The sequence below is a fragment of the Balaenoptera acutorostrata genome, chromosome 7, assembly GCF_949987535.1.
Source record: "Balaenoptera acutorostrata chromosome 7, mBalAcu1.1, whole genome shotgun sequence".
Taxonomy (NCBI): domain Eukaryota; kingdom Metazoa; phylum Chordata; class Mammalia; order Artiodactyla; family Balaenopteridae; genus Balaenoptera; species Balaenoptera acutorostrata.
Window position 1 is genome coordinate 7001642 of NC_080070.1, and position 27757 is coordinate 7029398.

General features: G+C 58.5%; 2 protein-coding genes across 8 annotated transcripts in view; one reads left to right on the forward strand and one right to left on the reverse strand.

Annotated features, from left to right (window-relative positions):
* The window catches only part of SSPO (SCO-spondin), a 50197-nt gene extending 41803 nt beyond the window's left edge, over positions 1-8394 (reverse strand). The window contains 19 exon segments of the mRNA XM_057550430.1: positions 10-96; positions 98-210; positions 858-992; positions 1321-1511; positions 2236-2335; positions 2338-2469; positions 2704-2869; positions 3067-3271; positions 3312-3489; positions 4139-4256; positions 5065-5199; positions 5579-5823; positions 6050-6094; positions 6097-6220; positions 6496-6558; positions 6926-7173; positions 7296-7384; positions 7778-7936; positions 8160-8394. Coding sequence (XP_057406413.1) covers positions 10-96; positions 98-210; positions 858-992; positions 1321-1511; positions 2236-2335; positions 2338-2469; positions 2704-2869; positions 3067-3271; positions 3312-3489; positions 4139-4256; positions 5065-5199; positions 5579-5823; positions 6050-6094; positions 6097-6220; positions 6496-6558; positions 6926-7173; positions 7296-7384; positions 7778-7936; positions 8160-8209 — 2583 coding nt within the window. The 5' untranslated portion in view covers positions 8210-8394.
* Positions 8395-11053: 2659 nt separating this feature from the next.
* Positions 11054-19445, forward strand: ZNF467 (zinc finger protein 467). Of its 7 annotated transcripts, none has more exons than XM_057549530.1 (5): positions 11054-11452; positions 13283-13429; positions 14005-14121; positions 14942-15055; positions 17557-19445. In XM_057549530.1, the coding sequence occupies exons 3-5, from the start codon at positions 14028-14030 to the stop codon at positions 19044-19046; spliced, it is 1698 nt and encodes a 565-aa protein (XP_057405513.1). In that variant the 5' UTR covers positions 11054-11452; positions 13283-13429; positions 14005-14027; the 3' UTR covers positions 19047-19445. The 7 variants fall into 7 exon arrangements, with proteins under 7 accessions (XP_057405513.1, XP_057405508.1, XP_057405511.1 ...); XM_057549525.1 differs by lacking the exon at positions 13283-13429 and adding an exon at positions 13447-13522; XM_057549528.1 differs by lacking the exons at positions 11054-11452; positions 13283-13429 and adding exons at positions 11790-11812; positions 13447-13522.
* The last annotated feature ends 8312 nt before the right edge of the window (positions 19446-27757 follow it).

Consider the following 27757-nt stretch of genomic DNA (forward strand, 5'->3'; position numbering starts at 1 on the left):
CATCCTCACGGCGCAGGGGGGCGGCAGGTCCCCTGGCTCTGGGCAGAGAGGACTGAGGCACCAGGAGTGGGCGGTCAGTTCAGCCATGGGCTCCAGGCAGGACTCCCTGGCGGCTCCGAAGGTCATTGCTGGCGTCTCCATCGAAGTCTCCACACAGCCCAGCCACCCGGCCGCGGAGCTCGGGGGACAGCTGCACCAGGACCCGGGTGCCTGGACGGAGAGGGCAGCAGGGGGAAGGACTGTGGAGACAGGGTGCCGGAGGCCTTCTTTAGGGCAGGGGGCGGCGAGAAGACCTAGGCGCCTCTTACGTGGGCCTGCTTGACCTTCCCAGGTAAGTACCGCCACCCACCAGGGGGCGCTGGCTCCCTCTTTCGGGGGTGATGATTGGTGGGGATAGAAGAGACCTACATTTGGGGGGCTAAGGGCAAGAAGTGAGAGCCTACTTTCCTAATTAAACCCAGGTTGGGGTGGGGTGGGGTAGGGAAGTTCTCCAAAGGGCAGGATTCCAGACTCCAGGACGGCCTGTGACACCCACCAGCCCCAGAGGCCTCAGTGCAGGCGACTTTTTCCCACAATGGGGGTTATTTTGATTTCCTTTGATTTCACAGTAACGGTTATTTCTAAATCGCCAACTGCTTGGGTTTGGGTGGTGGGATGTTAGGAAATTTATTTTTATTTCTTCTCTCTAAAACTTGGTATTTTTAAACTGTTTCTTTGGTGAGGAGGTATTGCTTTCATAATGAAGAAAAATATAATTATGAAAACATAATTTGGAGACTCTGACCACACATGAGAAGGAGGAAGAGTTTGTGGGGAGCTTCGGGGTGTGGGTGAGATGGCTGGGGGCGGGGGCTGACCTCCATCCCAGAGCAGCGTGAGGCCCAGGCAGGTGGTGAGAAGCAGGAAGAGGCCTGCACGGCGCAGGCTCAGCCCAGAGCCCGTGTAGACCTTGGGGGGCATTTCACTCACCCCATTCACTGTCACTGCCTGGCCTGTGGAGGGAGAGAGACATTCAGGCTCAGCCTTGGGATAAAGGGGCTCCAAGATCCCCACGAGGCCCTCCTAGCCTCCCCTCCAACCTTTCCTTTGCTCCTCTAGCTGTGTGACCTGGGGCTAGTCATTAGACCTCTCTGGGCTTTAATTTCACGGAGCCTTCCAGAATTATGATTCCCAGCCAAGAGAAGAGGCGCCAGCCCCACTGCACCGACGGCTAGCAGTGGGGAGACACGGGGAACCCCAGACCTCGGCTACCCATGCAGAGCTGTGATGCCACCTGGGGTGCCCCTCCCTGGCAACGTCACCCTTCCATGTCGCAGCCACCTCTCAGCATGTGCACAATGGTGCTCTGCAGCCGCACGGTCAGCGCCTTGGTGCAGGTGAGGCCGCTGGCCCCGCAGGGCAGGTCCTGGGCAGAGACTGTGAAACAGCCGCTGGCCTCTCGCACCAGCAGACACTCGCAGGCCCCGGGGAAGGGGAGAGCCAGCCCATCAAGTGTCACATAGTGACACATCCTCAGGATCCCAGGGGTCTGGAGCCCCTAACGTTGAGGGAAAATCCAGCTCTGACACTGGAGACCTGAGCGTCTCATCCCCAACCCCAGTTGTCACAAGCACAGGAAGTGGGACTGTTTCCAGCACCTGGCCATACCTGGGATAGACACTGTCACCCTTTCCTGCCCCTACTCCAATAGGGGCCATTCTCTGGGCTCTGGGGAGGGGCAGAAATATTGAACAAACCTACTCCCAGCACAGGTAGGAAAAGGATTTCACTGAAGTTGCACTCTCACCCACCAAAGCCTGGATCTGGCACAGGCTCTGTAGGTCTGTAACTTGCCTTTACTTCGTAACCCTTTGAAGAGCCTCTGGGCCACACTCAACTGGAATTCAGAGATCTGGGTTCTAGTCCTTCATCATTAACAAGCTATGTGACTCTGCAAGCTATTTAGCCTATCCAAGCCTCAGTTTCCTCATCTGCAAAATGGGAACAATTCTTCCTCTTCCTACTTTACTAGGTTATTGTAAGAATTAAGTAAGATTAAATAAGGTAATATACGTGAAAGTACTTTATAGGCCCTAAAGTACTCCACAACTGAGGGGAAGTTATCAGCATTTTGTCATTCTGACGTGCATGCCATCGGCCCGGAACCCACAGAGCTACATCCCCGGCCCCTTTTCTCTAAGCTCCACCTCTTCACCCCCAAGCGTTTTGCCTCCCCCCACAGGTGTGTGCTCTTACCAGCGGTTGCAGTCCTTCATGGTAGCACTGCCAGGGGCATAGTGATGGGCCCCAAGCTGGCAGGGGCATGAGCCGGGGGGCACACACTGGCCCTCAGGTCCCAAAGCAGCCCCAGGGGGCAATTACAACCGGCCACACAGCTGCCCAGCTCCCCACAGCCTTCAGTCTCCCCACAATTCCGACCGCACACTGGGGCACACTCCTGGTACTCCTGGCCACCAGGACACAGGACAGCTGGGCACAGAGATGCATGCAGGTCAGGGGCATTGCCACTGCTGCTCTGCCCACCCCTCCGGACCCGACAGTCCCTACATCTCTGAAAGAAGGCAAACCCAGCAAACTGCTGAGGTCAGAGGTCCTTCTGGGGACCCTCCCTTGCTGCAAAGCCGTTGGATCCCACTGAGCCATTCCTAGAAGGTGCTGGAGGAAAGAGCCTGGGGATGGGGCTGGCCGGCTGAGCAGACTCACGGCAGAGGGTCTGGTCTCTCCAGGAGAGCAGGGCACCCTCCTGGGCACAGCGCCGAGCATAGGCAGTGAGCACGGGGCACAGGCAGTCCCCGCCGGGGGTGCAGCCACACGCAGCTGCCAAGCAGCGCAGGTGGAACGGCTCCCTGCCCACCAGCCCGTGGCACTCCTTGGAGGGAGATGAGGAAGGGGGTCGGCTCCTCCCCCACGGATTCCCCTGTCTCCTCTGGTCCCCACTGCCACCTCCCAGGGCTCAGCAGCCCTGGCACGGCACCGGGGCCCTCCCAGTAGCCCAGGAGGAGGGCAGGGCAGGTACTGACCCCATTTTACAGGTGCAAACAGGAGGAGCGCCCCCAACCTGGCTACCTGGGAGACTGGGCCATGCAAGATGGCACAGGCTGCCCCCGCGAAAATGTGACGCTGAGTGTGGGTGCTGCAGCGGGAGAGTGGGGCGCTGTCCTCCGAGGGGCACCTTCCCTCGCCTGCCTCTTGGAACTTGCTAGCAAAGGCGGCAATGCTGGTCTCCACGTCGCCAGCAGGAGTCAGGAAGTCATCCTGCTGGTTCCAGGCCCTCTGTGGCTTCGTCCAGCCACTCACCCGCCCTCCGGCACACCTGGAGGGCATGGCGGGGGTCCAGGGTGATGTAGGCTGCAGGGTCAGACGCTCCCCAGAGGACGCGGGCCCCAGGCCAGCGCAGCAGCAGGAAAGTGGGAGAGGCGCGGGAGACACTGAGGCCCCCAGTGCCGCGCCAGGGCAAGACCACATCCTGCCCGTCCACCAGTACTGCTCCTGCAATAGGGGGTCTGTGAGGGGGCAACCCCCAAAGGGCTGGGCTGGGCTGATGACGGTGGGGGGAGGGCACATTGCAGGATGGGGCTGTGAGAGGGGGAAGGACCTGGGGTAGGAGGGGGGAGGGCCTGTGTCATGGTGGGCTGCCCACCCTGAGCAAGGGGAACTGGAGTGACCCCTGGGAGGTCACGCATCCCACCTACAACCCCCACATGACCCTTAGCACCCACTTTGCCTTTGCCCTTGGAGTCAGTGTGCAGGAGGAGCTGGGCCCTGGCTGTCCAGAGCTGGGAGGGGCCTGCCTGGCTTGGTTACCCCAAGAGGCCTTTCAGATCCCTCAGAACTATATGAATTGTATTTCCCCTCAGGATGGGGCAGAAGACGCCTTGGAAAATCTCCACAGGACTTTATGTCTGCTTCAGAGATGGCAGAGTGAGGGGGAAGTTGAGGCAGTGATTTTGGTTGAGGGAGGCTGGCGGGAGAGCTGGGCTCAGGAACCACAGGGCGGTGTGGATGGAAGGTGCTGGACAGAGCCCAAGTCCACAGGGAGAAGAAAGATGACAGGAGGCCCCTGGGGCCCGAGCCACACTCCAGAGGGCTGCTGGGAGCAGGAGGCCTGGTAGGTAGGTACCCTGAGAGCTGCGGCTACCTGAGTCCCTGAGCTGGACGTGGGTGTCCCCCAGGGAGACCGAGATGGCGTGGAGGCAGCTCCCAGCGTTGCAGTCCCCGTGCTCCAGTACAGTCAGTAGCTGCCTCTTTACGAAGTCCTGGGGCCGACGGTGAGGGACATGGTGGCGGTGGGGCAGACCCTGAGAGCAGCTCCTGTTCTACTGGTCACCCACGGCACACACTGGGGGCAGCTTCCACGCAGCACGTATGCTGACCGCCTGCCAGCCAGCCAGACTCTGTGAGGTAAGGGGCTTAACCCTCACCAAGGGCTGGCATGTGTGACGTGTGTGTGTGTGCGTGCACGCGTGCACCCGCACGTGGAGGTGTGTGTGTGCATGTTTGGGCAACATGTCTCCTCTCCCTCCTCCCTGTGGGTAATGTATGCTCACCTCCATGTGTGCCTGTGCACACACACACACTAAATCTATGTGCACACGTGAGAGCATGTCATGTGCGAGCTCCTGTTTGTGCCTATGTTTGTAAGAAGGTGGCCTGGGCCTGAAGCTGGGAAGTCACCTAACTTTATTGGGAGAGGGCTGGGAGGAAGGAGGACCCTTATTTCCCCTGGGGTTGTTTTACAGGAAGTAGCGGGTGACAAGCCCAGCTGTCCCGTGTGTGAGAAAGGACCGTGAGGTTGGGTTTTGTTTTGTGCCCCTGGGCTGGGGTGGCGATGACAGCGGGACTTTCACAGGAACCTAAGGAGGAGGCGAGAACCCAAAGGGCAGGCTTGAGGGTCTGCGGCTGCCATCTTCCCTCCAGAATCGTTTCTCTCTCAGCTTTTCCCTGGACGACTGTGTGTTTTGTTTATTTAGTGGTTTGCTTACAGTCCCTTCTCCCCCATAGCACCCCCGCGAGGGCCCCCGCTGTGGCACGACACCCCGCTCCCGGAGTTGGTCCTCTGCACACCTGCACCAGGCTGAAGCGCCGACCCGCGCGGCCCCGGAAAAAGAAGCTCCGCCCATCGAAGGTGAGGTAATGCCCGTCCCCGCCCACCGCGCCCTCGGCGGGGTACGGCGCCTGCGCGCAGAGCCAGCGGCCGTCCTGGCCAACGCTGTGGGCGCGAGGGACGGGAGGGCGCGCTCCGGATCGGCCCCACGGCGGAGGGGGAGGGCGGGGGTGGGGGGTGGAGTGGAGGGGGTGGAGGGGGAGGGACCGAGCTGGAGACGCCCTCCCACCCCCCCAAAACCCTGGTCCCTCCCTCCCCCGGCACCCCCTTCTCCCTGTTAGCACTAGAGGTCAGCTGATGGAGGTCACCGGCTAGGTTTTTAAGCAGGGCCGTCACTTATGCCTTGAGAGGTCACAGGTCTCTTGTGAGGGAGGCCCCAGAAGGGAGGCAGGTTGAGGAGACAGCATAAGGGAGGGATCAGAGGGGACCAGGGAGCCTCCAGCCCCAGCGAAAAGGCCAGCAAGGCCCGCGGACCCGCCGCGGGCTGCGCAGCCGGCGCACGGTGTCACCGGGGTCGTGGCGCCGGCGTCGGTGGTAGCAGGGCCAGCGGGCGGCAGGCACACAGAGGGCGCCGTCCCAGAAGAGGCCGGGCGGGCACTCGCAGCCGCTCACGCACCCTTCCCCGCAGGACCCCTCGCCCCCCTCGCCCACTGCCGAGCAGCTGGGCGGGCAGGCCGAGGCGCAGTCTGAGCACAGCCGGCCCCCCAGGCACAGGCGCTCTGCGGGCACAGGAGTGGGTTGTGAGGCCCAAGGAGCTCCCCTCCTCCCGCCAGATCCCGCTGCCGCTGAAGAGCCAGCAGGCCTTGGCAGCCCCGCCAGAGGGGCGCTCAGGGGGTGGCGGACCCCTCAGGAAACAGGAGCCACGTGAGGGCCCTCGGTCAGTTCCCAGTTCCACAGGGTGGGGAGGCCAGAGGCTGCGCACAGAGGGACGGGCGGGAGCCCTACCGCAGAAGCCGGGCTTCCTCCAGCGCACGTGGATGCGCCGCGCGCACAGTCCTGGGCGTAGCTGGCCAAGGTGGGGCACGCGGCCTCCAGCCGCTCCTCCCGCCCACTGCCCGCTGGGGCCGCAGCACAGTAGGCAAAGGGGCAGGCCTCGTGGTACTCAGCAGGGAGCACCTGCCATAACGGGACAGCCCCGCAGCCAACCAGCCTTCTCCAGTACTCACCAGCGCCTCCCTCCTCTTGCTTCCAAAATGCCCTGGTTTATAACCAAACAGGTGAACACTGCAAGGAACCTAAGAGATAATATATAGGAGCCTCCCAGAGGGGGCGCCCTGACCGACGGCCCAAAGCAATTTGGTGGCTGGACCAGGTGCCGCGTTTGGCTCCTCCCCAGCACTCCCCCTTCCCACCCCTCCAGTGCCTGGTGTCACCTCCACCCCCACCCGTACCTGGGCATGGCATTCCCTGCATGGACCGTCCAGCAGCTGATGGCACACGTCCTGGGCTGCAGCCTGGTGGCGCAGTGGTTAAGAATCCGCCTGCCAATGCAGGGGACACGGGTTCGAGCCCTGGTCCGGGAAGATCCCACATGCCGCGGAGCAACTAAGCCCGTGCGCCACAACTACTGAGCCTGTGCTCTAGGGTCCGTGAGCCACAACTACTGAGCCCACGTACCACAACTACAGAAGCCTGCACCTACAGCCCGTGCTCTGCAACAAGAGAAGCCACCGCAATGAGAAGCCTGCGCACCGCAATGAAAAGTAGCCCCTGCTCGCTGCAACTAAAAAAAAGCCCACATGCAGCAACGAAGACCCAATGCATCCAAAAATAAATAAATAAATACATTAATTAATTAATTAATTTTAAAAAAATTCTAACTGCCCCTCGGGGGAGCAGGTGACGGCCGGGGCTATGCCTTTCCCGCAGGCTGGGGTCTGTGGACCCACCTGGGAGTTTGTGGCTGGACCAGCTGTGGCAGGGCTGGGAGCAGCCATCCTTCCAGCTGTGTCCCCAAGACCAGGCACAGCACGCCTCCAGGCTTCCCACAGAAGCGTTAGCTGAGCTTGCCCTCGGCTGGCACAGCCATGTGGCAAAGCAGTGGCCCTCAAGGCTGGCTTCGGCAAGGGCTGTGGTGGGTAGAAAGAGAGAATGGGGCAGAGCCAGACGGTCAGCCTGAACCGGACTTCCCTCCCCAGGCAGCCTGCCACCTCCAGGAAACCCCGGATCTGGGCTAATCTCAGGCGCCTACCCAGGGTGCAGTGGGTGCCCCACCCCCCCCAGCCTGGGCAGCAAGCCCTCACCGTCCGGTTCCATGCAGCAGGCCTGGTTTCCGGGGGCCTGGGTCCACCAGGTAGGGGGAGGGGAGAAGATGTTAGCGTTCAGCCCCATCCCTGGGAATGGCCTGGGACATTCAATCTGGTCACCTACTCTCTGAGAGGCTTTATCATGTAATTTTCCCTTCTTGGTCTCAATTTCCAAAGCGAGAATGATCTCGGGAAGGCGGACTGAAGGGTATGGGGAGCAGGCATCATGACTCTCCCTGCGCTGCCCACAGAAGTGCCCACTCATCCACCACCCCCACCCCTACCCCCCGCCCCTCTGGAGCCCACCCACGACCTGCTTCCCCAATGCCCGCTTCTCCAGGTCACCACTCAGTCCTCCCCTACTCTAAGGATGTCACCCCACGGCTCTCTCCTGCTCGGCAGCCAGCCCAGGCTCCACGTCACTCACTTGTAGATGGGACAGAGCCCCGCACGGCCACTCCAGGTCAAGTCCAGCCGCCAGCCCCAGCGCTGGTAATGATGGAGGCTGGTGCAGGGCACCAGGTCCTCCTCACGGGTGGTTACTTCCTCCTCCACCAGGATGGTCTCTGTCCGCTTACACCACTGCCTACCCATAGATGGGGACCGACAGCTGCGGCCACCATCCCCATCTGTCCGAGAGGCCCTATCCTGTGACCCCACTCCCAGTGGAGAGTTAGTTAACTGAGGAGGAGGCTAAGTAAGGCAGGCTGAGGAGGGGGGGGAAGGAGTCTGGCTGCCCCAGAGGGTCCTCGGCCTGGGGCAGGAGGAGAAGGATCTTAGTCTGAGGGTCCCCAGGGTGGGCTGCTTACCCATTAGCCAGTGCCCATGCCGTCCCAGAGAGGAGGGCAGGGAGCAGCATGGCGACCCCCAGGTCACCTTTGGGGGCTGTGAGGCTTTGGGGAGCCAATGCTGTGGCAGGTGAGCAGAGGCCGGGGCTGGCCTCCCCAGCCCCACACTGCTGCTACTGCAGCCTGGGGTCAGTGTGTCCAAGGCAGCCTGAGACAGCGAGCGTGAGGCCCGTGGCACTGGGGAGGCTTTATCTCAGCCCCATGCCCTGGAGCACCAGCTGCCCAGAACCAGATTGGACCTGCCTACACATCACACAGTCGCCTCAGAGGCCAGTTCTCCCTGGAAACAAACCCCTTCCTGGTGTGTGTGTGTGTGTGTGTGTGTGTGTGTGTGTGTGTGTGTGTGTGTGTGTGTGTGTGTGTGTGTGTGTGTGTGTGAGTGTGTGTGAGTGATGGGGGGGTCCGTGTGTCCCAGGTCACAGCCAGACATACTGGGCCTCTGAGAGTGCACACTCTCAGGCCCTACCACCAATGAACGTGGACGGGGCAAACCACACTCTCTTTCTGGGACTCGATTTCCTTACCAGTAAAAACCTCAGGGGCCTCCCAGGGAATCACAGGTGGGACAGGGGCTCCACGAATACTTTGAAATTGTGTGTGTGCATGTTTTTCTGATGACAGTTCCATAACTTTTATTAGATTCTCAAGGGGGGCCGTGACCCCACAATAGTGTTGAGTCACAGGGCCACGGCCTTCCAGCCCTCAAATCCTGAGTGTACGATCCTCTCCCCTGTCCCCTTCCTGCTTCTCCTGCCCCCTCTCCTACCAAGCACTCCAGAAACGAGGGTCAGTCAGCAGAAGGAATGGGGTTTCCAGGGCGATTGGACTGTTTGCGGACAGAGGGATGACGTGCGCCCTTCCCTCTGTGCGGTCTGACTTCTTACGGAGGGTGATCATGTGTGCCTGGCTGGGTCCACCCTGCTCTCCTAGGGTCCCTGGGATCCAGAACCAGGAAGCCCAGACAGGGGAACGAGAGCCAGCCTCAGGGAGGAGTGCCTGGGCTAGCAAGCGTGGGGGGCAGGAGGCAGAGGGGCCCGCAGCCAGCTCCCCCAGCCCTGCAGGCAAGGCAACCGGATGGGATAATCCGAGCAGAGCATCCGGTTGGAAGAGGGTTGGGCAGCAGCTCGCTCCCCAGGGGAATCCTGGTTACATCCTGGTTACCGGTTACCAGCTCCGAGGACACCCAGGCTGGAATGTGGCCTGGGCCTCAGATCGAGTCACCCTCCAACCCCTAAACCTCATGTGCCTCCGAGCATCCCACACAGTCACCCCACCTGTGGTGGGCAGGGTCGGGGGGAGGCTGCCGGGAACCAGAGCCCTGCCAGGCATTCTTCTGGGCCGACCCTTGGTCCTGGGCCAGGAGAAGGTGCAGTGAATCCCTCAGGAAGCTCTCGGATGGGGTCCTCGGAAAGGTCCAGGGTCAGGCCGTGGACACCCAGCTGTTCCCAGCCTCTCACACATGCACACCTGGACACTCTCCCTCTGGCACCTAACACACACTCGCACTGCAGGTCTTACAAGGACAGACGGAGGTGCTTGTGCCCCATCCTGGCACACAGTGATGTGTTCTGCTCCCAGGGCCGTCCTGCAGCCTGGTGAGCAGGCCAGACACTGAGCGGCTGAAGCAGCCCATACAGAAGGTAGAAGAGCCCTCCACAGCCGATTCCGAGGCACCCTGTGCTCTTCCGGGTACCACCTGTTCCTGTCCCCCTCATCCTAAGCATCAACAAATGCTGATGTGCCCCTGCCGCATGCCGTGCTTCTCTGTGCCCTGGTATCCCCTCCAGGTGGGGGGGTGTGGAAGCCAGGGGAGGCTGCTCTTCGCACCGAGTCATGCCCACCCCTCCCCGAAAAGCCACACGTGGATTGGGGAGAAATACAAGTCACATCCTTCTCTCTAAAGAGGGCAGGAGGGAGGAAGCTGGAACCCAGAGGAGATGGGAGAAAGAGATTAGAGAGGGAGGCCCGGAATAACCAGCCCACATTTTAGATGGAGGAGGACGGGATATGGGGAGCTTTCAGGGGTGGGGGTGCCCAAGTGGCAAAGCTGAAGAGAAACATCACAACCAGGGGCAGGGATGTCTGAGGGCTGAGGGCACCCCTCCACACCCGACTGGCAGAGGTTTCCAGCCGGGTGGGAGGATCCGCTCCCCACCACGCCCAGGGGACTCTCCCCTCTGGTCAGCAGCGGCTCCCCAGGATGCCGCCGCCGTGGGGAGTCTTCACCCCATCCGACTCCGGCCTCACCCCCCAACGCCTCCTCGCCAGCCCTGCCTTTTCCCAGGTGACCTGGTTCAAAGCCCCCACCCCAATTTCTACTTCGAAGGTCACGTTCTTAGCAGGCACTGGGGCCCAGCCTGGTCTCCTTCGGGCTCTCCTCACCGCCCCCAAGGGATCCGGCTCCCGCGGTGGGTCTAAGATCGGTGGGGGGCGGGGGGGGGTACGGGTCTGGCTGGATCCGAGTGGGATCAGGGTGGAGAGCGGGGGCAGGGCCGCAGTTTCCCAGACCGACCCCACCGACCGACAGTCGGGGACTCGATCCCACCGCGGGGAGCGCGGTGCAGACACATGCCGGCCGGCACTTGCGATTCAAAGACAGCAGCGCAGACACTAGCTCCCTTCCCCTTAACAGGCCCCCTCCTTTTCCCCCCAACTCCACACCGCCCCCCGACGCCCCGCGCTCCACCTTTCCCCTGGCTCCTCCCTCCGCGCCTGCCGGCACCCTCCCTCGCAGCCCGAGTGCCCTTCCTCCCTGCCTCCTCTCCCTCCTCCACCCCTTCCCCCCGCACTCCTCTCCCCCCCACCCCTTCCCCTCCCCCGTCCTTAGCTCCCACTTTCCATCACCTACTGCGGGCCGTCGTTCCTCCAGAGCCTCACCTGCCCGCCTAACCCGCTGGGCACCCTCTCCACTCCTGGGCACCCTGTCCCCGACCTCCCCCACTGGCTGCCCCGCTGCCCCCTCCCGCCTCCTCGCTCCCCTCCCCCTCCCGGGCGCCGCTTCCCCGCTCCCGCTCCCTCCGCGTCTTTTCCTCTCCCCTCCCCGCGAAGTTTCGGGGCTGTCAGTCTGTCAGTCTCCGGGCAGCCCGCACCCGGACTGCAGGCGGCGGGCGCCATCGCGAGCCGAGCCCGCGGGGGCAGGAGGCCGGGGCGCCGGGGTCCGGGCGGCAGCGGGGAGACCGTGGAGGCGCCCAGGGCGGGCGCTCCGCCGCTTCCCCGCCACACCCGCACTCGCAGCCACCGCCCGTGCGGCGCAGGTGACAGCCCCGGGGGTGCGGGCGCCCCGAGCGCAGGAAGGGTGGGGTGGGGCTGGAGGGGGAGCGAGGGCAGAGGAGCGGCGAGGGCCGGAGAAAGGAGGGGTGGGACCGGGGAGGAGGGCCGGCTGGGGGTTCAGGGCTTCCAGGAGAGCGGAGAGCCGGCATCCGGAGGGATGGGCGGGGGCTGGGGAGAGGGGGCCGGGTGGGAGTCAGGTGGGAAGGGGTGGGAGGCCCCCGAGGGCAGGGAGTGGGGCGTCTCAGGAGAGGGGGAGGGAGTGTGGGAGGGGGCCGAGGGGCCGGGGAGGGAGTCGAGGCGCGGGGATCGGGCGTTTGGGAGGGGCGCGAGAAGGGCGCTGACAGGTGAGCCCGGGAGCCGGGAGGGGGTCGGGACCTGGAGTGAGCTCCAGGCGGAGGGGCTCCGGGGGACAGAAGGAGGCGGGGAGGGGGGTGGGAGGGGTCTGCGCGAGAGGAAAACTTGGGAGGGGTGAGAAGTCAGTGGGGAGCAGAAATGGGGAACGGAGCCCCGGAGAGGCAGGGGAGGGGACGCGGAGGTGGGTTGGGAGGCAGGGGCGGGGAGGGCAGGGCCGGTGAGGCAGTCGGAGTGAGCGGGGAGCCTCAGACCTGAGGCTTGGTGGGGGCCGGGCGACTAGGCGGGAGCTCGGGGCGGGGTGGGGGGGGCGGACTGGAAGGGGGAGGGGAAGAGCAGTTCTGGGGAGTGGGGACCAGGAAGGAAGGGAAGCGAGAGCCTGCTGGGGAGGCAGAGGGGGAAGGGAGACGGGGCCTCGGAGGGGAAGGAGAGCTGCAGGAGGGAGGGAGGGAGAGGGTGGTGTGGGGAGAGGAGGAGGAGGGCTGGGGAGCGGGGGGGGGGGCGGGAGGGAACTGAGGTGAAGAGAGGAAAGGAAACCAGAGTGGGGGAGGAGAGGGAGAGGGGAGGGGAGAGCCGGGAGGAGGAGGGCGGTGTTGGGGAGGAAGGAAAAGAGGAGGGGGAAAGGAAGGGAGAGGGTGTGCGGCCGGGGAGGGGGAAGGAGCCGGGGGAGAACCGGGAGGGGAGGGAAAGGCGGCCCTGAGCCTGGGGAGGGGGAGGGGAGCTCTGCCGCGGAGGCTGCCCCGGCGGCGGGTCAGGGGGGCGGTGGCTGCGGAGGACAGATCCGAGGGGGCCGAGAGGGGTTGGCAGGCAGGCTGTGGGCAGGGGGAGGAGCCGGAGGGGCGGGGCAGGGGGCGGGGCTGGAGAGCCAGCCGGCTTCCGCGGGGAGAGAGGGCGGAAGGCGGAGGGAGCGGGAGAGGGGAGGGGTTTAGGGAAGGCTGCCAGAGAGACTGGGGGGGAGGGGAGTCCGCTGGGGGAGGGGCAGGGGACCCGCTGGAGGAGGAGCCGCGAAGGCGGCTCGAGGGCCGGGTGTCCGAGCCTGGGAAAGCCCCGCGGGGGAGGGGCGATGGTTGGGAGGTAGGGTTTTGGGGAGGTGAAGCCAGAGTTATTCCTGCCTCCGGTGAGGACCCTCCTCCGAGGGCCTCCCCACCAGTTGCCCAGTAGCGATCCTCACCTCCGCCCCTAGGCTGGCTCCTATTTCACCGGCTCCTGCAATGACAGCTGGAGGGCCTAGGAGACAAAGTTCCCCGCTCTCCCCTCTGGTCTCCCACCCTCCACCCTCTCCCCAGAGAATCGGTTGATTCCTGACACCCCCAGGCAAGGGCCCTGGGGGGTGAGGAGCGCTGAAGGGCTGGTGCTGGTTCTGAGAGACCTGCAGGTGAGGGTGGCAGGCTGATTTCCAGAGCTGACCTGAGCTTAGCTTGCAGAAATGGCTTCAAGGCCTTCGCCTTGGTCCACCTTCAAAGGTCTCTGCTTTCTGAAATCCACGTTCCCTCATTTCCCTCACCTGTACCTGAGGACATCACCTCTGGAGCTCCTGGAGATGGCTGACGGGGAGAGGTTGGGCAGAGCCAGGACCCAGGTGGAAGCTGTCTGAGAAGAATCTGAACAAGGTTGTCTTTCTCCTTAGGGTCTGTGGCCGGATCCCCAGGAGGAGTTATCCTGGGTTGCCATGAGGGAGACCTTCGAGGCCCTCAGGTCCCTGGGTGAGCCAGCAGAACTGAAGGGACTTGGATGGGGGGCGGGGGAGTAGGATTCAAGAACATACTACGCCTGCTGCTTCCCTAATTCAGACAGCAGAGCATGCTCAGGAGGCTGCAACCCTGATACCCCAGAGACCCTGGGAGCCTTTCTTTAGGGCAGCATCCTTTCCGGTTTCATCAGGAAGAAGGCCTGGTCCATGTTGGAGGTGGTGCTAGTACTCACAGAACACCAGGATATTTAAATCTCTTCTCTCTCTTCCTTCTGTCGCCTGTCCTTGACGCAGTGCAAGGGGGCTGAGGTCGATACCTGGCCAAGCCACTGCAGGGCCTGGCTGTCCGTTGTCCATGCTAGTTAGAGACCCTTCCTTCCTGAGCACATGGGGAAAACCCATTGGGTGGGCTGGGAAGGGGAAGACCCCCCCAATCTTTGATCACCTCTTCTGTACTTTGTGCTTTACTTGGACCCATCCTTTTGCCTGTAACAGGACTCTCGGTGGGACAGCCGGAGATGGCCCCCCAAAGTGAGCCTGGGGAAGAGTCCCATAATGCCCAGGAACAGATGTCCCCTCCCCAGGAAGAGAGAGTGCTGGGCAAATGCTCAGGTAAGTAAGTGGGGCCAGGGAAGGTGGCTCAGGGCGGAGTCTTCCTTCCTTTGTTCGTCAGGTATTTATTGAGCACCTACTAAGTGCCCCATGCTATTCTAGATATTCAGGATACCTCAGTGACCAAGGAGACAAAGATCCCTACCTTCCAGGAGCTTAATCCTAGTGAGGGCAGAGGGTCAACAGACAACAAATGTAGAAATAAGTGTACTTATAACCTGTGTTAGAAGAGGAGAGGCTGTGTGCTTTGGGGGTGTAAAGCAGAGTGAGGGAGCCTGAGACCACTGCAGGTAGGGGTGGGGCAGGCTGGAGGATTAAATAGTGGGGTGAAAGTAGGCCTCATTGGGAAAGTAAGATTGGAAAGAGGTGAGGGAGGCAGCTAAGCAGATACGGGGAGAAGATGCCTAAGGCAGGCGTGGACCTGGCTTTCTGACACCCCGATCTTCTCTAATGATTTTCCTTGGAACTGGAGTCCATCTGGTGTCTGGGAGGTTCCCCATCTCCCCTCCTAGGAGCCTCATGTAAGCCTCAGGGCAGGGACCCTTCCTTGCTTCCACTATCTTACACACACATATTCCAGAAACTCCTCACAGCTGTGGCTCTTGCAACCTGCACGGCCTTAGCAGCTGCCCTGCTTGAAGGAGCCTGAGGCTGCCCTGGGGCAGCTGGGAATTCAGCCCCTGCAGGTATGATGTGGGATGCAATCCTGCCGGTGGGGCTGGGACCGGGGTCTCAAAAGCCCCTGCTTCCTAGCGCCAGTGGGGAGCTCTGTCCATCTCTGATGTCTGCGGCGTCCTTGAGGTAGCCTGTTCTCTGCCAGGGCGCGAGGCCCCCAGACCAGAGGAAGGTGCCCACACTGAACAAGCTGAAGCTCCCTGCAGAGGAGGCCGGGCATGTGCACCACGGAAGGCTGAGCCCATGGGCTCCTGCCCAGGTGAGTGTTCCCAGCTCTCCATCCCACCAGAGGGCCAGGAGGAGGGAGCAGGGGTCTGCCAGCTCCCGAGCTGCTATCTGAGGAGGCAGCCACCCCGGGCCCTACCAACCCAAGATGAATCAGGCCCTGGCACCTTTCTGCTATAGGGCTTCAGCACGCAGAGGGAATTCTACATCCACAGACAACAGGAATCAGAGAGGCCGGCCCCCAAAGAGAAACACACTCTCACCTCAGCATCCTCCAGGAGTCTTAACTTCCCAGCCTGTCTCCCCCAGTCAAAGTTCATTCCTGTTGACAACTTGAATTATGATTCCCAGGAAGACATATGGCGTTGATCAACCTTTTCATTGTCTCTCCCCAGACATGCTCCTTCCCCCAAATCTCTACTGATCTCGGTGCTACGCAAACGCTCCAAATCTGTTGTATTTGACGCATCTCCCCCATACGCAAGGCGATCAAACAGTTCGTTCTCTCTCCACAGTCCTACCCATCACTTCCACTACCACCAGCTTTATCACCTTCTGCCTGAGTGATGTCACTTATTCCACAAGGGCTTATTTAGTGCCCACTAGGTCCAGGCTGTGTTAGGTAGAGCGGGAAGGGAGGGGCTCTAGAGTGACACAGTCCTGGTTTGAATCCTTGCTCCACATTTTTTGGCTGAGTGATCTTGGATAGGCTAGAGGAGCCTCAGTTTGTTCACGAGAAATAAGAGTAACTTCTGCACAGGGGTTTTTGTGAAGGTTTGTGAGAGTGTATATACAGTGCTTCATCTGCAGTTGGCACTCAGTACATGAGGCAATCCTCATTTTTATTAGACGCGTAAAGAAACAGAACACAAGATGTCTGCCCTCCAGAAACTGAAATCTGATACCAATATGAGCTAGAATAAAGAATTAAAAGCACAAATAACAATAAAGGCATGTCACAAGGAAGTGTAAAAGTGTCAACAGTTAAGTGTTTATATGAGATCCTCGTGCGTTGGATTTGTCCAAGATTCTGTTGATTTGTGCTCCATATTGAGAGAGGTGTAGACTTCAGCTTGGATGAGGGTGAGGGTGGAGGATGGGAAAACATTCTAGGCTGAGAAGAGACTTCGAACTAGGGAAGTTGACATGTGACTGGGGTTACAGAAGACCAGCTTGCCTGAAGTGAGGGGTTTATGCCTGGGAGTATTAAGAGAGTTGGACTAGGTTGGCGTGAGCCTCAGATGCAGCTAGAACTTACTTTATCCTCTAAATGATAGGGAGCTATTGATGGTTCTTCAGTAGAAGAGGGGCACAATGAAAATGAAAGCGATATCACAGTATGATAAATAGTTGTTTGGAACTGATGGATGGGTAAAAGAAACTAGGAGTAAATCTAATTGTGATACTCCATGTGTAATGTAACCAAGGCTCAGGCTATTACAGACTTTTAGAGCCAGACAGGACCTCCAATCAGCTGGTACAAAGGTTCTCAAACAAGAATCACTTTGGGAGCTTGAAAGAAAGAGAACAGATTCACGGGCCCGGCTCCCATAGTTGCATTTTGTGAAAGTCGCCCAGGAGATTATGATACGGCACCAGATTTAGGAACCATGAACTGGTCCAACCTTTACACCTAAGCAAGCTAACAAACTTAGTTCAAAGAGATTAAGTGACTCAACCATGGTCACACTGCTGCTTAGTGGCAGAGGAGAACCCAAGGGGACACTCCCGGTCTGGGTCCTGAGCTCCTTCCTCTTGGCTGGGCCATTGCAGTGCCCAAGAGGGGCAAAGCTCCAGGGGAACCCATCTCCAACCTGCTCCCTAAGAGGGCCCTCCCTGCTTCTCCAGCGGTGGTACCATCCGTTGGTCCCCCAAGTCCTGTAAACTCAATCCTCTTCTTAAACTGGGACTTCCCACCTGGCCCTAGAAGCAGCAATGAAGGGAGGAGGAGCAGGGGGAGCCTTTGAGAAACCACAGGAAGGAAGGCCAAGGTACTCAGTGGCCACTGGGGAGGAGCTAGAGAGCAAGCGGGACGTCCAAGGTGAAAGTCAAGGTTCCAAATCCAGCCCACTAGGAGAAGGAGGCTGTAGACCTACTGTTGACATCAGCGGGGTAGATCTGGGAAGGTGGGGTGTTTGGCGGTAAGCCTGCTGAGCTGTAGCCAATTCGCAGGACACGCAGGGGAGTTGCTCAACTGGAGAGGAGAGGTTGAGGTTCCAGAACAGAAAGATCTGGGGGGGCCACGTGGACACATGAGCCAGGACAGGAACCTGAGGACTGAAGCTTGAGGGAGAGTAAGGGGAGGCTACTCCAGAGGCAGGGAGGCAGGCAAACCGGGGCGAAAGCGTCCCCGCAGCACAGAGCCCAGGAGGAGGGCTTGCAGTGATCTTTGGGTTTGGTCATTCCCAGGAATTTCCCAGTGGAAAGAGCAGAAGCTAGACTTCAGGGCTCCAGGAAGTGGCGGTCGTATTGGCAAATAAGCGGCGCATAAATAAACGTGGGGCTTAACAGACTCGCCTTGTTTTGATCTTTCAGGGGAGGAGTGGATGCTTCGGAAGGTGAAGGTGGAGGAGGAGGTTCGGCAGGCAGAAGAGGAGGGGGAATGGCCGCAGCGTCTGTCATTACTCCCCAGCCCCTTCCCCGCACCTGACCTGGGGCCTCTGGCCGCCGCCTACAAGCTGGAGCCGGGGGCCCCAGGGCCACTGGGTGGGCTCGCGCTGGCGGGGTGGGTCCCGGCCTCGGAGAAGCCCTATGGCTGCGGGGAGTGTGAGCGCCGCTTCCGGGACCAGCTGACCCTGCGGCTGCACCAGCGGCTGCACCGCGGCGAGGGCCCTTGCGCCTGCCCGGACTGCGGCCGCAGCTTCACGCAGCGCGCGCACATGCTGCTCCACGAGCGCAGCCACCGCGGCGAGCGGCCCTTCCCGTGCTCCGAGTGCGGCAAGCGCTTCAGCAAGAAGGCCCACCTGACCCGCCACCTGCGCACGCACACGGGCGAGCGGCCCTACCCGTGCGCAGAGTGCGGCAAGCGCTTCAGCCAGAAGATACACCTGGGCTCGCACCAGAAGACACACACGGGCGAGCGGCCCTTCCCCTGCCCCGAGTGCGAGAAGCGCTTTCGCAAGAAGACGCACCTGATCCGCCACCAGCGCATCCACACGGGCGAGAGGCCGTACCAGTGCACGCAGTGCGCGCGCAGCTTCACGCACAAGCAACACCTGGTGCGGCACCAGAGGGTCCACGAGGCGGCCGGCCGCGCCCCGTCCTCCCCCGACGCGCCCTTCTCGCCCACGTCCCCTGCCCCGTCCCCCACTCCGTCCCCTCCCGGGCCCAAGCCTTTCTCCTGCTCCGACTGCGGCCTGAGCTTCGGCTGGAAGAAGAACCTCGCCATGCACCAGCGTCTGCACCGCGGCGAGGGGCGCCCTTTCGGGTGCGACGAGTGCGCACTGGGCGCCGCCGTGGACCCCGCCGCTGCCACCGAGCCCTTGGCCTGCGCGCCCCCGGGCGCTCCTGCGAGCCAGCGGTCCTTCCTCTGCCCGGACTGCGGGCGCGCCTTCGCCCACGGGCAGCACCTGGCGCGGCACCGGCGGGTGCACACGGGCGAACGGCCCTTCGCCTGCGCGCAGTGCGGCCGCCGCTTCGGCTCGCGGCCCAACCTGGTGGCCCACTCCAGGGCCCACAGCGGCGCCAGGCCCTTCGCCTGCGCGCAGTGCGGCCGCCGCTTCAGCCGCAAGTCGCACCTGGGCCGCCACCAGGCGGTGCACACGGGCAGTCGGCCCCACGCCTGTGCCGTGTGCGCCCGCAGCTTCAGCTCCAAAACCAACCTGGTCCGCCACCAGGCCGTCCACACGGGTTCCCGCCCCTTCTCCTGCCCTCAGTGCGGCAAGAGCTTCAGCCGCAAGACCCACCTGGCGCGACACCAGCGCATCCACGGCGGCACCGCCGCCGACCCGACCTCCGAATCTGACCTCTTGGCTCCCGCCTGGCCCACTCCCACCGAGGGGGCGGCATCCCCTCTCTTTTTCTGAGCCTCGTTCTAGGCCGGACCCTGCCTTTGCCTTCTTTTGTTCCCTGGTTCCGGAGACCCACGCCCGACGACATCTCCTGGGCGGAGGAGCACGACGGCCTGGACAGCCTCTGGCCATTTTCCTTCCCTCTCTGTCTTGCTGGGGAGAAGTCTGGAAAGGATAACCGGCTTTGACATTCTGGGGCAAAAACAGAGCTGAGAGTGAATCCTTGCTAGGAACAGTTTAGGCCGAGTTCCTGGAAATCTCCCACCCAGAGACCCCATCGGAAAGCAGACATTTCCCAGACCACTCCTGACCAAAGACTGAGTCAGGAACCCCTACGAGGGAGGGAAAGAATGGTGATCTGTGTACTGAAAGTTTCATTAAAATTGCAATCTGAAGGTTCTGGGGCTGTGAAATGAGTTGGGGGGATGGAACCCCAGACTTTTCTCATCCACTCACTCACGTTAATCCACACACAGACACCCCTTCCCTTCCTATCCTGCGTGAGTTAAATTTAGCCAGCTGCTGGTAATGGGCTTTATCAAATCAAAATATGATCCAGCTAATTGCTAAATCACCATCTTGCTCCCTGCCTTTAGCTCAAATTGACAAGGAAGAAACATCAGTATACATTTCTCATGCCAGGTGTCAAAGGCTAGAACAGTAGGGAATGCAAAGAGAGGGGACAGGGTGCCCCTGGCCACTCCTATGGGGACGGCGTGCCACCAAGGGCTCTGGAGCTCCAGGGCTCTGCCTCTGTTTGCAGCTCTCCCAAGGGGATCTCAGAACAGCAGCCCCACCTGCCACTCTGCCTGGCAGCAGGAGGAAGGACGTTAGTGACAGATGAAGGTTGCTTTCACATCACACTTTCCCATAGGTTCTCTCTTTATGATGGGTGCAGACGTTTCTGTAGCCGTGCTTCCCCAACCTAGACTGGCAGGAGAGCTGGGCTGGCTGGCAGTGACAGGGAGGGGTAGGATGATGGGGGAACGTGTTGGACTTGGAGGGAGAAGTCTTACCTTTGACCTTTCCTCAGCTTCTTGTAGGACTTGCGGCAGAGTCCTCATTTTCCTGGGCCTCTGCTTTCTCATTAAAATAAGATTGCTGATGTTGATGAGGGCTGAGGCTTTTTTTTCCAATTCTAATGGCACTATCACCAAAAATAACCCTAGCAAATATTTATTGGGTGCCTACTATGTGCCAAGCCCTGCACTAGGCACTGGGAAACAATAGTAAGCGAGACAGACAGGTCCCTGCCCTCACAGAGCTTGCAGGAAAAACGTGAGGAGTGCGGGGTTAGGGCCAGCACAGAGGGCTTCGGGAGTGGCGTCCCAAATTCAGCAAAAGTCAAAGGAGGTTCCCAGGATGAGGACACCTGTAAAGTGAGCCCTGAAGGATGGGAGCAAATAGCAAGTGGGTAGCCCCTCCTCCTGGTCCTTTTCCTGGGTTCCCACCGCCTTCCTATCCCAGTCTTATAAGTCCAACTGGTCTGAATATGAAAGACCTGGGAAATCTTAGGTGGGACCCAGCCCCCCAGCCATTCTGGTGATGACCATTGTGCTGGGGGAGGTGGAGAAAGACGAAGAGCCAGGCTGCCCTTCTGAGTCAGAGCACAGTAGTGAACAGAGGACAGTGCCTCTTGCCTGCTTGGGGCTTCAAGACCGTCCCCACGGCTTAGCTGGCTCCTTCAAGCACCCACACCAATGAACTGGCACCCAACGCGCACACGTGCTCCACTCCTAAGTTGTTGCCTTTCCACTTTGAGAAGGAGGGGAAATGGTCAGCGAAGGAGCCAGCCTGGTGTGTTTTAAATACAGGTTCCCCCAGCTATCCTAAAGTAGAACGTCCCTATGAAACCTTCCATAAGCTGAAACATCGTAAAGTGGAGAAGCAATCACTTTAGGACACATCTTGCTGATGGATGCACAGAACAGATAGAGAAGAAGCACAGATGCTCACAGACACAGTTCAAAGCTTTGGTGGCTTGATGCTGGCATGCTGGGTGTGGTTCCCAGGAAGGAGCTTTGCAGGGTCTCTCTCGCTGCTTGGGGTACGCTGCCCCTATAGGGGCAAAACAAATGCTGGATGCTATTTTCACTTTTCATAAAAGCAAAAATCCTCTTCAGGTTCCTTGCAGTTAGCGAAAGCAGGTACTAATGTAGGTCTTTCATAAAAGTGAAGTGGCGTAATTCAAACTTTCAAAAAGCAGGAGATCCCTGTAAACCCCACAGCCGGTGCGCTTTGTATCGGAAAATACTCAGATGCTCCAAATGTCCCTATTTTCCATCTAGGTAACACTATGCTTGGGAAACTAAGTTAGTGATAAAGAGGCTGTTTGGCAGGGATGGAATCAGAACAAAATGAAGTAGGTAGACTCAGAGCCTTAATCCAGGCTTTAGTGAAGTCTGCCTATCACATAATTAGTAAGACAAAGAACTTTCCGTGTGGCCTCCTCCTGTATCTCCTTCCTCTCCATCTGCAGGGTTGGATGAGAACGGCCAGTTAGAGTGGCCTGCCGGACATCCCTGCGAATCTTGAGTCAGAAAGATTCCAGATATTCCCCTGGCTCGGCTGGCTGGCTCAGGAGGCAGGGAGACAGGCATTGCAATCCTCCACCCAGAAAGACTGGTGAGCTTTGGAGTCTACCCAGCCTTGCGTAAACGTTGTAGGGAATTGAACAGAAGATCTTGTTCTTGCGGCATTTACAGTCCAGATATAAGACAAGCAGCTGGTTGCTTTGGGGCTCAGAATGCCGGGTGCTCTGGGACACTCCAAAGAAGAAAAAGCCAAGATCCCTGACTCACAAACCTAAACCTTAGATGGGAGAGAGGCTTGAGTTTCATAAAACACCTGGACCATCATATGTGGTGGTCTGGGCCCAGGTGTTCTATTCTATTCTTCAGGATACAGGCAGGTATTGGAGGAGTTCAGAGAAAGGGGAGGGCCTGAGCTGGAACAGTCAGGGATGGCTTTGCCAGGAGGAGGGTCCTGGTGAGTCTGGAAGGTGGCTACAACTGGAAGAGACCAAGAGGAGGTGGGAGGAACCAGGAGGAACTGGGAACCATTAGGTGCTAAACCTTATGTGGAGGCGCCGGACTGCAGGGGATCAGGCATTTGCACACAGTTTGAGATGAGAACAGGTCATCCAGCTCAGGGCCAGTGCAGAGGGAACTCACATCTCCAGGGCGCCCTGTTCCAGGTCCTCTGCCAGCGAGGCATCGAGCAATCAGGACGCCCTTCTCCCATAGCCCTTCACCGAGCCGGTCCCAGCACTACACCTCCCTGTGTCAGCCACCCCAAAAGAAACTATCGAGGGACGAGGGACAGGGCAGGCAGTACGAAAAGGGGTTGTTGTTATTACCGCTAATCATAATGGTAGCTAATATTTACCTAATACTTGCTATGTGCAGGGGCCTGACCTGAGTTCTTTACATATGTATTAACACAGCCAAAACTCACAATAACTACCATTATTATCCCCATTTTCTAGATGTGGAAACTGAGCACAGAGCAATTAGGCCATTTGAACAAGGTCATTCCTTCCTTCCTTCATTCATTCAACAAACATGTATAGAGTACCTGCTTGTGTGTCTGACACTGTTCGATGCTGGGAATAGTAATAATAGTTATAAACGAAAAATGTGTCCAGTACTTACTCTGTGCTAAGTACACTACAAATTAAGGGCTTTACAAGTTGCTCTGTTTTTCTTTCCGCCACCCTATGAGCGGGCATCATTGTCCTTAGTCAAGTTTTTCTGATGAGGTGAAAGAAGCTCAGAGAGTCTAAGTTACTTGCACAAGTCACACAGCATATGTGATGAAAGCGACCCAGTGGTCTGATCCTAGAGCTCGTACTTTAAAAAAGCACATCTTACGTTCCCACCAACAGTGCACAAGGGTTCCATTTCTCCTCGCCAACCCTGGTTGTTTTCTGTTCTTTTGATAGTAGCCATTCTAACAGGTGTGCGGTGATCTCTCTTTGTGGTTTTGACTTGCATTTCCCTAGAGCCTGTATAGTTAAACACCGAGCTCAGTGTCTTTGCAGAGAGGACCCTCGACGTTCCTGGTCCTCAGGGTGCTCAGTGGATGAATCTAGTGATCAGTGTGGAAGGCAAGCATGCGAAGGGCCATGGGGTGAAGGGTGAAGAGCGATGACGTACACGTGGAGGGTCGGGAGGGGTCTCTGGAAGGTGGGGTGACTTGCTGAGATCTCACCTCCTTGGACTGGGCTCTCGGCCAGCTGGGTACTATGGTCACATCCACTCACCGTGTTAAGGAGTGCCTGTATCCTGGGAGAGGGAAACGGGTTCCTGCCCCTGGGCCCAAGACAGCAAGCCACACTTCCAGGGGGCAGACCCCTGAGAAAAAGCAGGAAGCAACTGAAAGCAAGCTCGCGTATCGGTTGCAGAATGTTCCCTTTCCAGAAGTGATGGTGAATTACGGAGTCACCCTGAGGCGGGGATACGGGAGTCGGTAGGAATGGGTGGCTGTCAGCTGTAACCGGCTTGTAACTGGGACAAGAGCCTGTATCACAGGCTTTAGTGACACCGTCCAGCGCAGCCCGTCTCCGGGCCCCAGTATCTGAGAATCACCTGTCTGTTGCCTGCCTGCCTTCCCTGCCCCGCAGGCCTCTCCCCTGCACACACGGGGGGCGGCGGGGTAGGGGGCTGAAAAGCCGGGTCTGTGCTACGGGACTCCTTCACCAAAGGCGCTGTGTTTGTTTCTTAGGGGCCCTGGAACAAAGCACCACACAAGGAGAATGGAAGACAGCAGACATTTATCCTCTCAGTTCTGGAGGCCAAAAGTCCAAAATCAAGGTGTGGGCCGGGCCACGTTCCCTCCGAAGGTTCTGGGGTGGGTCTGTTCCAGGCCTCCCTCCCAGCTTCTGGTGTTGCTGCAACGCTTGCTCTTCTTGACTTGTAGCCTCGTCCGTCCAACCACTGCCTCCTGTGCTCACATGGTCTTTCCTGTGTGTGTGTGTGTCTGTCTCTGTCTCTCTTCTCTTCTTATAAGGACCCAGTCATATTGGATTAGGGCCACCCCAGTGACCTCATCTTAACTGGACTGCATCTGTAGAGACCCAATTTCCAGATAAGGTCACAGTCCCAGGTCCCAGGGTGAGGACTTCAGCCTATCTCTTTAGGGGACACATTTCAACCCATCGCAGGGAACTTCACGGAGCTACTGTGTCAACACTGGAGGAGGAGAGACTGAAATGCAGGCTCCCGGTGTTGGGAGGGGATGGGCTGGCTCCACCTCGGAGGGAACGGGGCACAAGCAGCACAGCCCTGATCAGACTCGACTTGCGCTCCCCAGAGCTCTTGCTTCCACGTGGCAGGCTGGAGAAACATCAGAGTGTTCAAAAAAGCTCAGCGATAGTAACAGAAATGTCTCTTCGTGTTCCTTTCTTCTACAGTACTGTTTTAAATTGATATTTTCTTACTTCTAAAACAGTAAAATAGCTTTGACATGACTGTAAACAAAGAAAAAGCACAGTTGACTTCTAGGAGACTGTAGGAGCAGCTGAGAACTGAGCTATCTTCATTCAAACGTGACTGTTTTGTTTAGCGTCTCTGAAAACTGCGTGTGTGTTTGCGCGCGCGCATGCACGTGCCTATTCTAGGGTTTATTTGTGGGGAGACCTAAGATGGAGGAACGGCATGGGGCTGATTGTGCCTTGAGGAGTAAGTGGGTTTGAAGGGCAGGGGGTGCAGTTCAGAGAAATGGGCTGCGCTGGGGGTGGGGGGGCTTTTGCACAGCATCTGGAGGGAGAGAGGATGGGCAGACTGAAGCGGGATGAATTGGTCTGCAATAGTGAACATTTTTTTCTGCCCCAGGAGACTCAAAAACCCTCCTCGGAGTTGTGGTGGGACCTGGCATAGTGTGGTCACAGCGTGGCAGATGCCCTTCGGAAGGAAAAGTAATTCCAAGGGCCTGGTGGAGAGCTTCACCCCACCTTAGGGTGGGAGAAACAAACTACTCCACCTTATTGGTATTTTGTTAACCAGAGACAAGTCGGTATTTCACAATCAGGGGTGACTCCCCTGTTGCAGATGGGTGACATCCTATCCTTTCCTGGGAGCAGTAATTTGGGGAAAGGCTGCAGAGCGCTGTGCTGTGACCTCAGGTGGTGGAGAAGCTGGGGGTCCTCACGACAGGGCATTGCCGTCACACGGAGCTTGAGAGGAGGCTTTTAGGAAACACTTTCCCAACTACCCGACAGAGAACAGAGCTCCGGGCGAGGAGGAGGTCAGCCTCGTGGCAGGGACGTTCTTGGTCAATACCAGGACCCGGATTTACAGCATAGGCTTACGTAACATCATTACATAAGGTCATTAGGGGCATTTCAAGCGGATTCTGCTTTAGGCTCTCCAGATGCCGGACCTGGGCTCCCCTATAGCCCGGCCAGGCAGCTCCTTTCCCTCACTGAGTTTCTCCACTCAAGGTTTCCCTGGAGGGCTTTCAGGGCCCTGTGGCCCAGCTTCCCCCCAGAAGGGCTGTGTTTTGGTGGATGAGGCAAACTCTCTCCGAGTAGCTGGTCCTCGGATCGTCTCCTCCGGGATGCGGGCCCGCGCATCCGCGGCGCGCTTATACTCCCCACGCGGGTCAGGTCCTCGCTGCGCGGCTGCCCAAGCCCAGGCTTGCTGACCGCCTGGACTACTGCTACCTTCTCCCATCAGGTCTGGCCTCCAGCTCCTCCCACTTTCCAATGTATCCTCCAACTGGTAGGGGGGTCTTGCTTTTAGCTTGTGATGCCCCAGCCTAAAACTTTCATTCATTTCCTACAGTTTAAACGCACCTTCTTCACTAGGCGCATCCAAATTCGCAGCGGTTGGTGCGTTGTCTTAGGTCAGCTGTGGATGCGTCTGTCTTCCTCGGTGGGCTGCGAGCTTCCCTGGCATCCAGCCTGGCTCCCGTCCCCCAGCCAGCACTCAATAAATATTTGGGGTTTTAATTCAAAGCCCTCTGCGGTTGGCCCCAACAAACCTTTTTTAACTTATCTCCCAAACCTCCCGGGTAAAAACCCTCCCCAACCCCAGCTCATCTTGCTCTTTCCCCCTCATCCTGCCGAGTCTTCCCCACCTCCCCCCTCTTTGCCTCCCTTGGTTTCCCCATCATGAAGTGCCCACCCAGCTCAACTTCCCTTTTAGTTATTTATCTTTTAAAAAGTTATTGATTTACTTATTTATTTGTACAGCAGCAATTAACGCAACACTGTAAATCAACTATACTTCAATTTTATTTTATTTTTTATTTTTATTGGAGTATAGTTGATTTACAATGTTGTGTTACCTTCTGCCGTACAGCAAAGTGAATCAGTGTTACACATACGTAGATCCAATTTTTTAGATTCTTTTCCCATGTAGGTTCCACTTCCCTTTTAAATCCTACCTCTTCTTCAAGCCCAGATGGAGGCCCCCTCCTCGGGTGGGGCGGTGGTCTTTCCCGAGGGCCTGGCCTCAGGGATCTCCTCCTTTAGGTACTCAAGTCCACATCTGATGCTATCTGCAGCACTGTGCTTCCAAATACCTAAAACTTACTGAGCGCTTAGCTGACCTAGGCTCTTAGTTAGTTCTCCAAAGTGCCCTTGGGCTATCCTCATTTCTCAGGTAAGGAAGCTGAGGTTTAGAACAGTTGAGCTCTCAGGGATGTGAGGGCCTCGTCTCCCCGGGCAGACTGGGGGCAGCTCCAGGTCGGGCGTCTTGTTTACCGTGGGGACTCCTAGGACCCGGTTCACTGGGTGCTAGTTGAACTGTGTAGCTGGAAGAGGAGGCCACCCATCTTTCCCCTCCTGAGAGCCTTGGTGCCTAGAATCCACCTTTTCAGAGTCATAGCTTCAGGCTAAGTCACGGTTAAGGCGAAGCATACATCCTGGGGAGAGAATAAAATTCAGCGATCCCTTTTTCCCTCGGCTGCCAGAATGCTTAAGGCTAAATTGACTGCTCAGGTGCAACTCTCAGAGTTAGATGTCAGGTATATCTCAAATACTTTACGTCTCCCCCGTTTTAACAGCCAGATGTAACATATGGCCTTTATTTGTGTTTCCTCCAGATATACCTATACCTACGTTACCAGATGAGAAGACAAACACACAGACCCAGAAGAGGCAAGAGCCCCACTTGGGAGAGCGGACCCGAAGGGAAAGCAAGAACACTGGTGTTGGAGGGGTCTGGGAATTTTCTAGACCAGTGGTCCCTAAACTTCTGTGGACCACCAAGCAGGTTGGTAAGACGTTTGAAATGCTCCCCAGAAAAACGTGCAGAGAAACAACAGTTTGCATATAATTTCAGAGGGCATGTGGACCACTCCACCCCGACCCCAAGCCCACCCGTGGTCTTCAGAGTCTCTGAAGCTCTGAAATTTTAACCCCTCATCCTCCACGTGAAAGAACAGAGGCCTGGAAAGGGAGAGAGGCCCCCAGCCCGGGACTGAGGGTGAGAGAAGGAAAGCTAGAATCCTCGGTTTGGCCAGGGCAGGCCCTGCTGGCAGGTGTCCGTTCTCCTTGTGATCCTCCGCCTAGCCTGCCCCGACCACAGGAGGAGCCTAAAGGCAATTTGGAAACTGCGATGGGGCCAGAGGAAACACCCCGGCTCTGCAACCCCCTTCCTGTTCAGCAGGCTTGGGAGGGTCGGGTAGTCAAACCCACAGCTAAGTGAGCTGAAGGGCTGGGGCCGGATCAGGAAGCATAATTAGCCAAAGGACCCACACACCTTCACCTCTGGGCCCAG

Excerpts from the sequence above, each read along its gene's own strand:
- ZNF467 (XM_057549525.1), top strand. The coding sequence starts at position 13,489 with ATGAGGGAGACCTTCGAGGCCCTCAGGTCCCTGG. Across the intron at positions 13,523-14,004 it reads CGAGGCCCTCAGGTCCCTGG|GACTCTCGGTGGGACAGCCG; the intron begins GTGAGCCAGCAG and ends TGCCTGTAACAG. Across the intron at positions 14,122-14,941 it reads AGTGCTGGGCAAATGCTCAG|GGCGCGAGGCCCCCAGACCA; the intron begins GTAAGTAAGTGG and ends GTTCTCTGCCAG.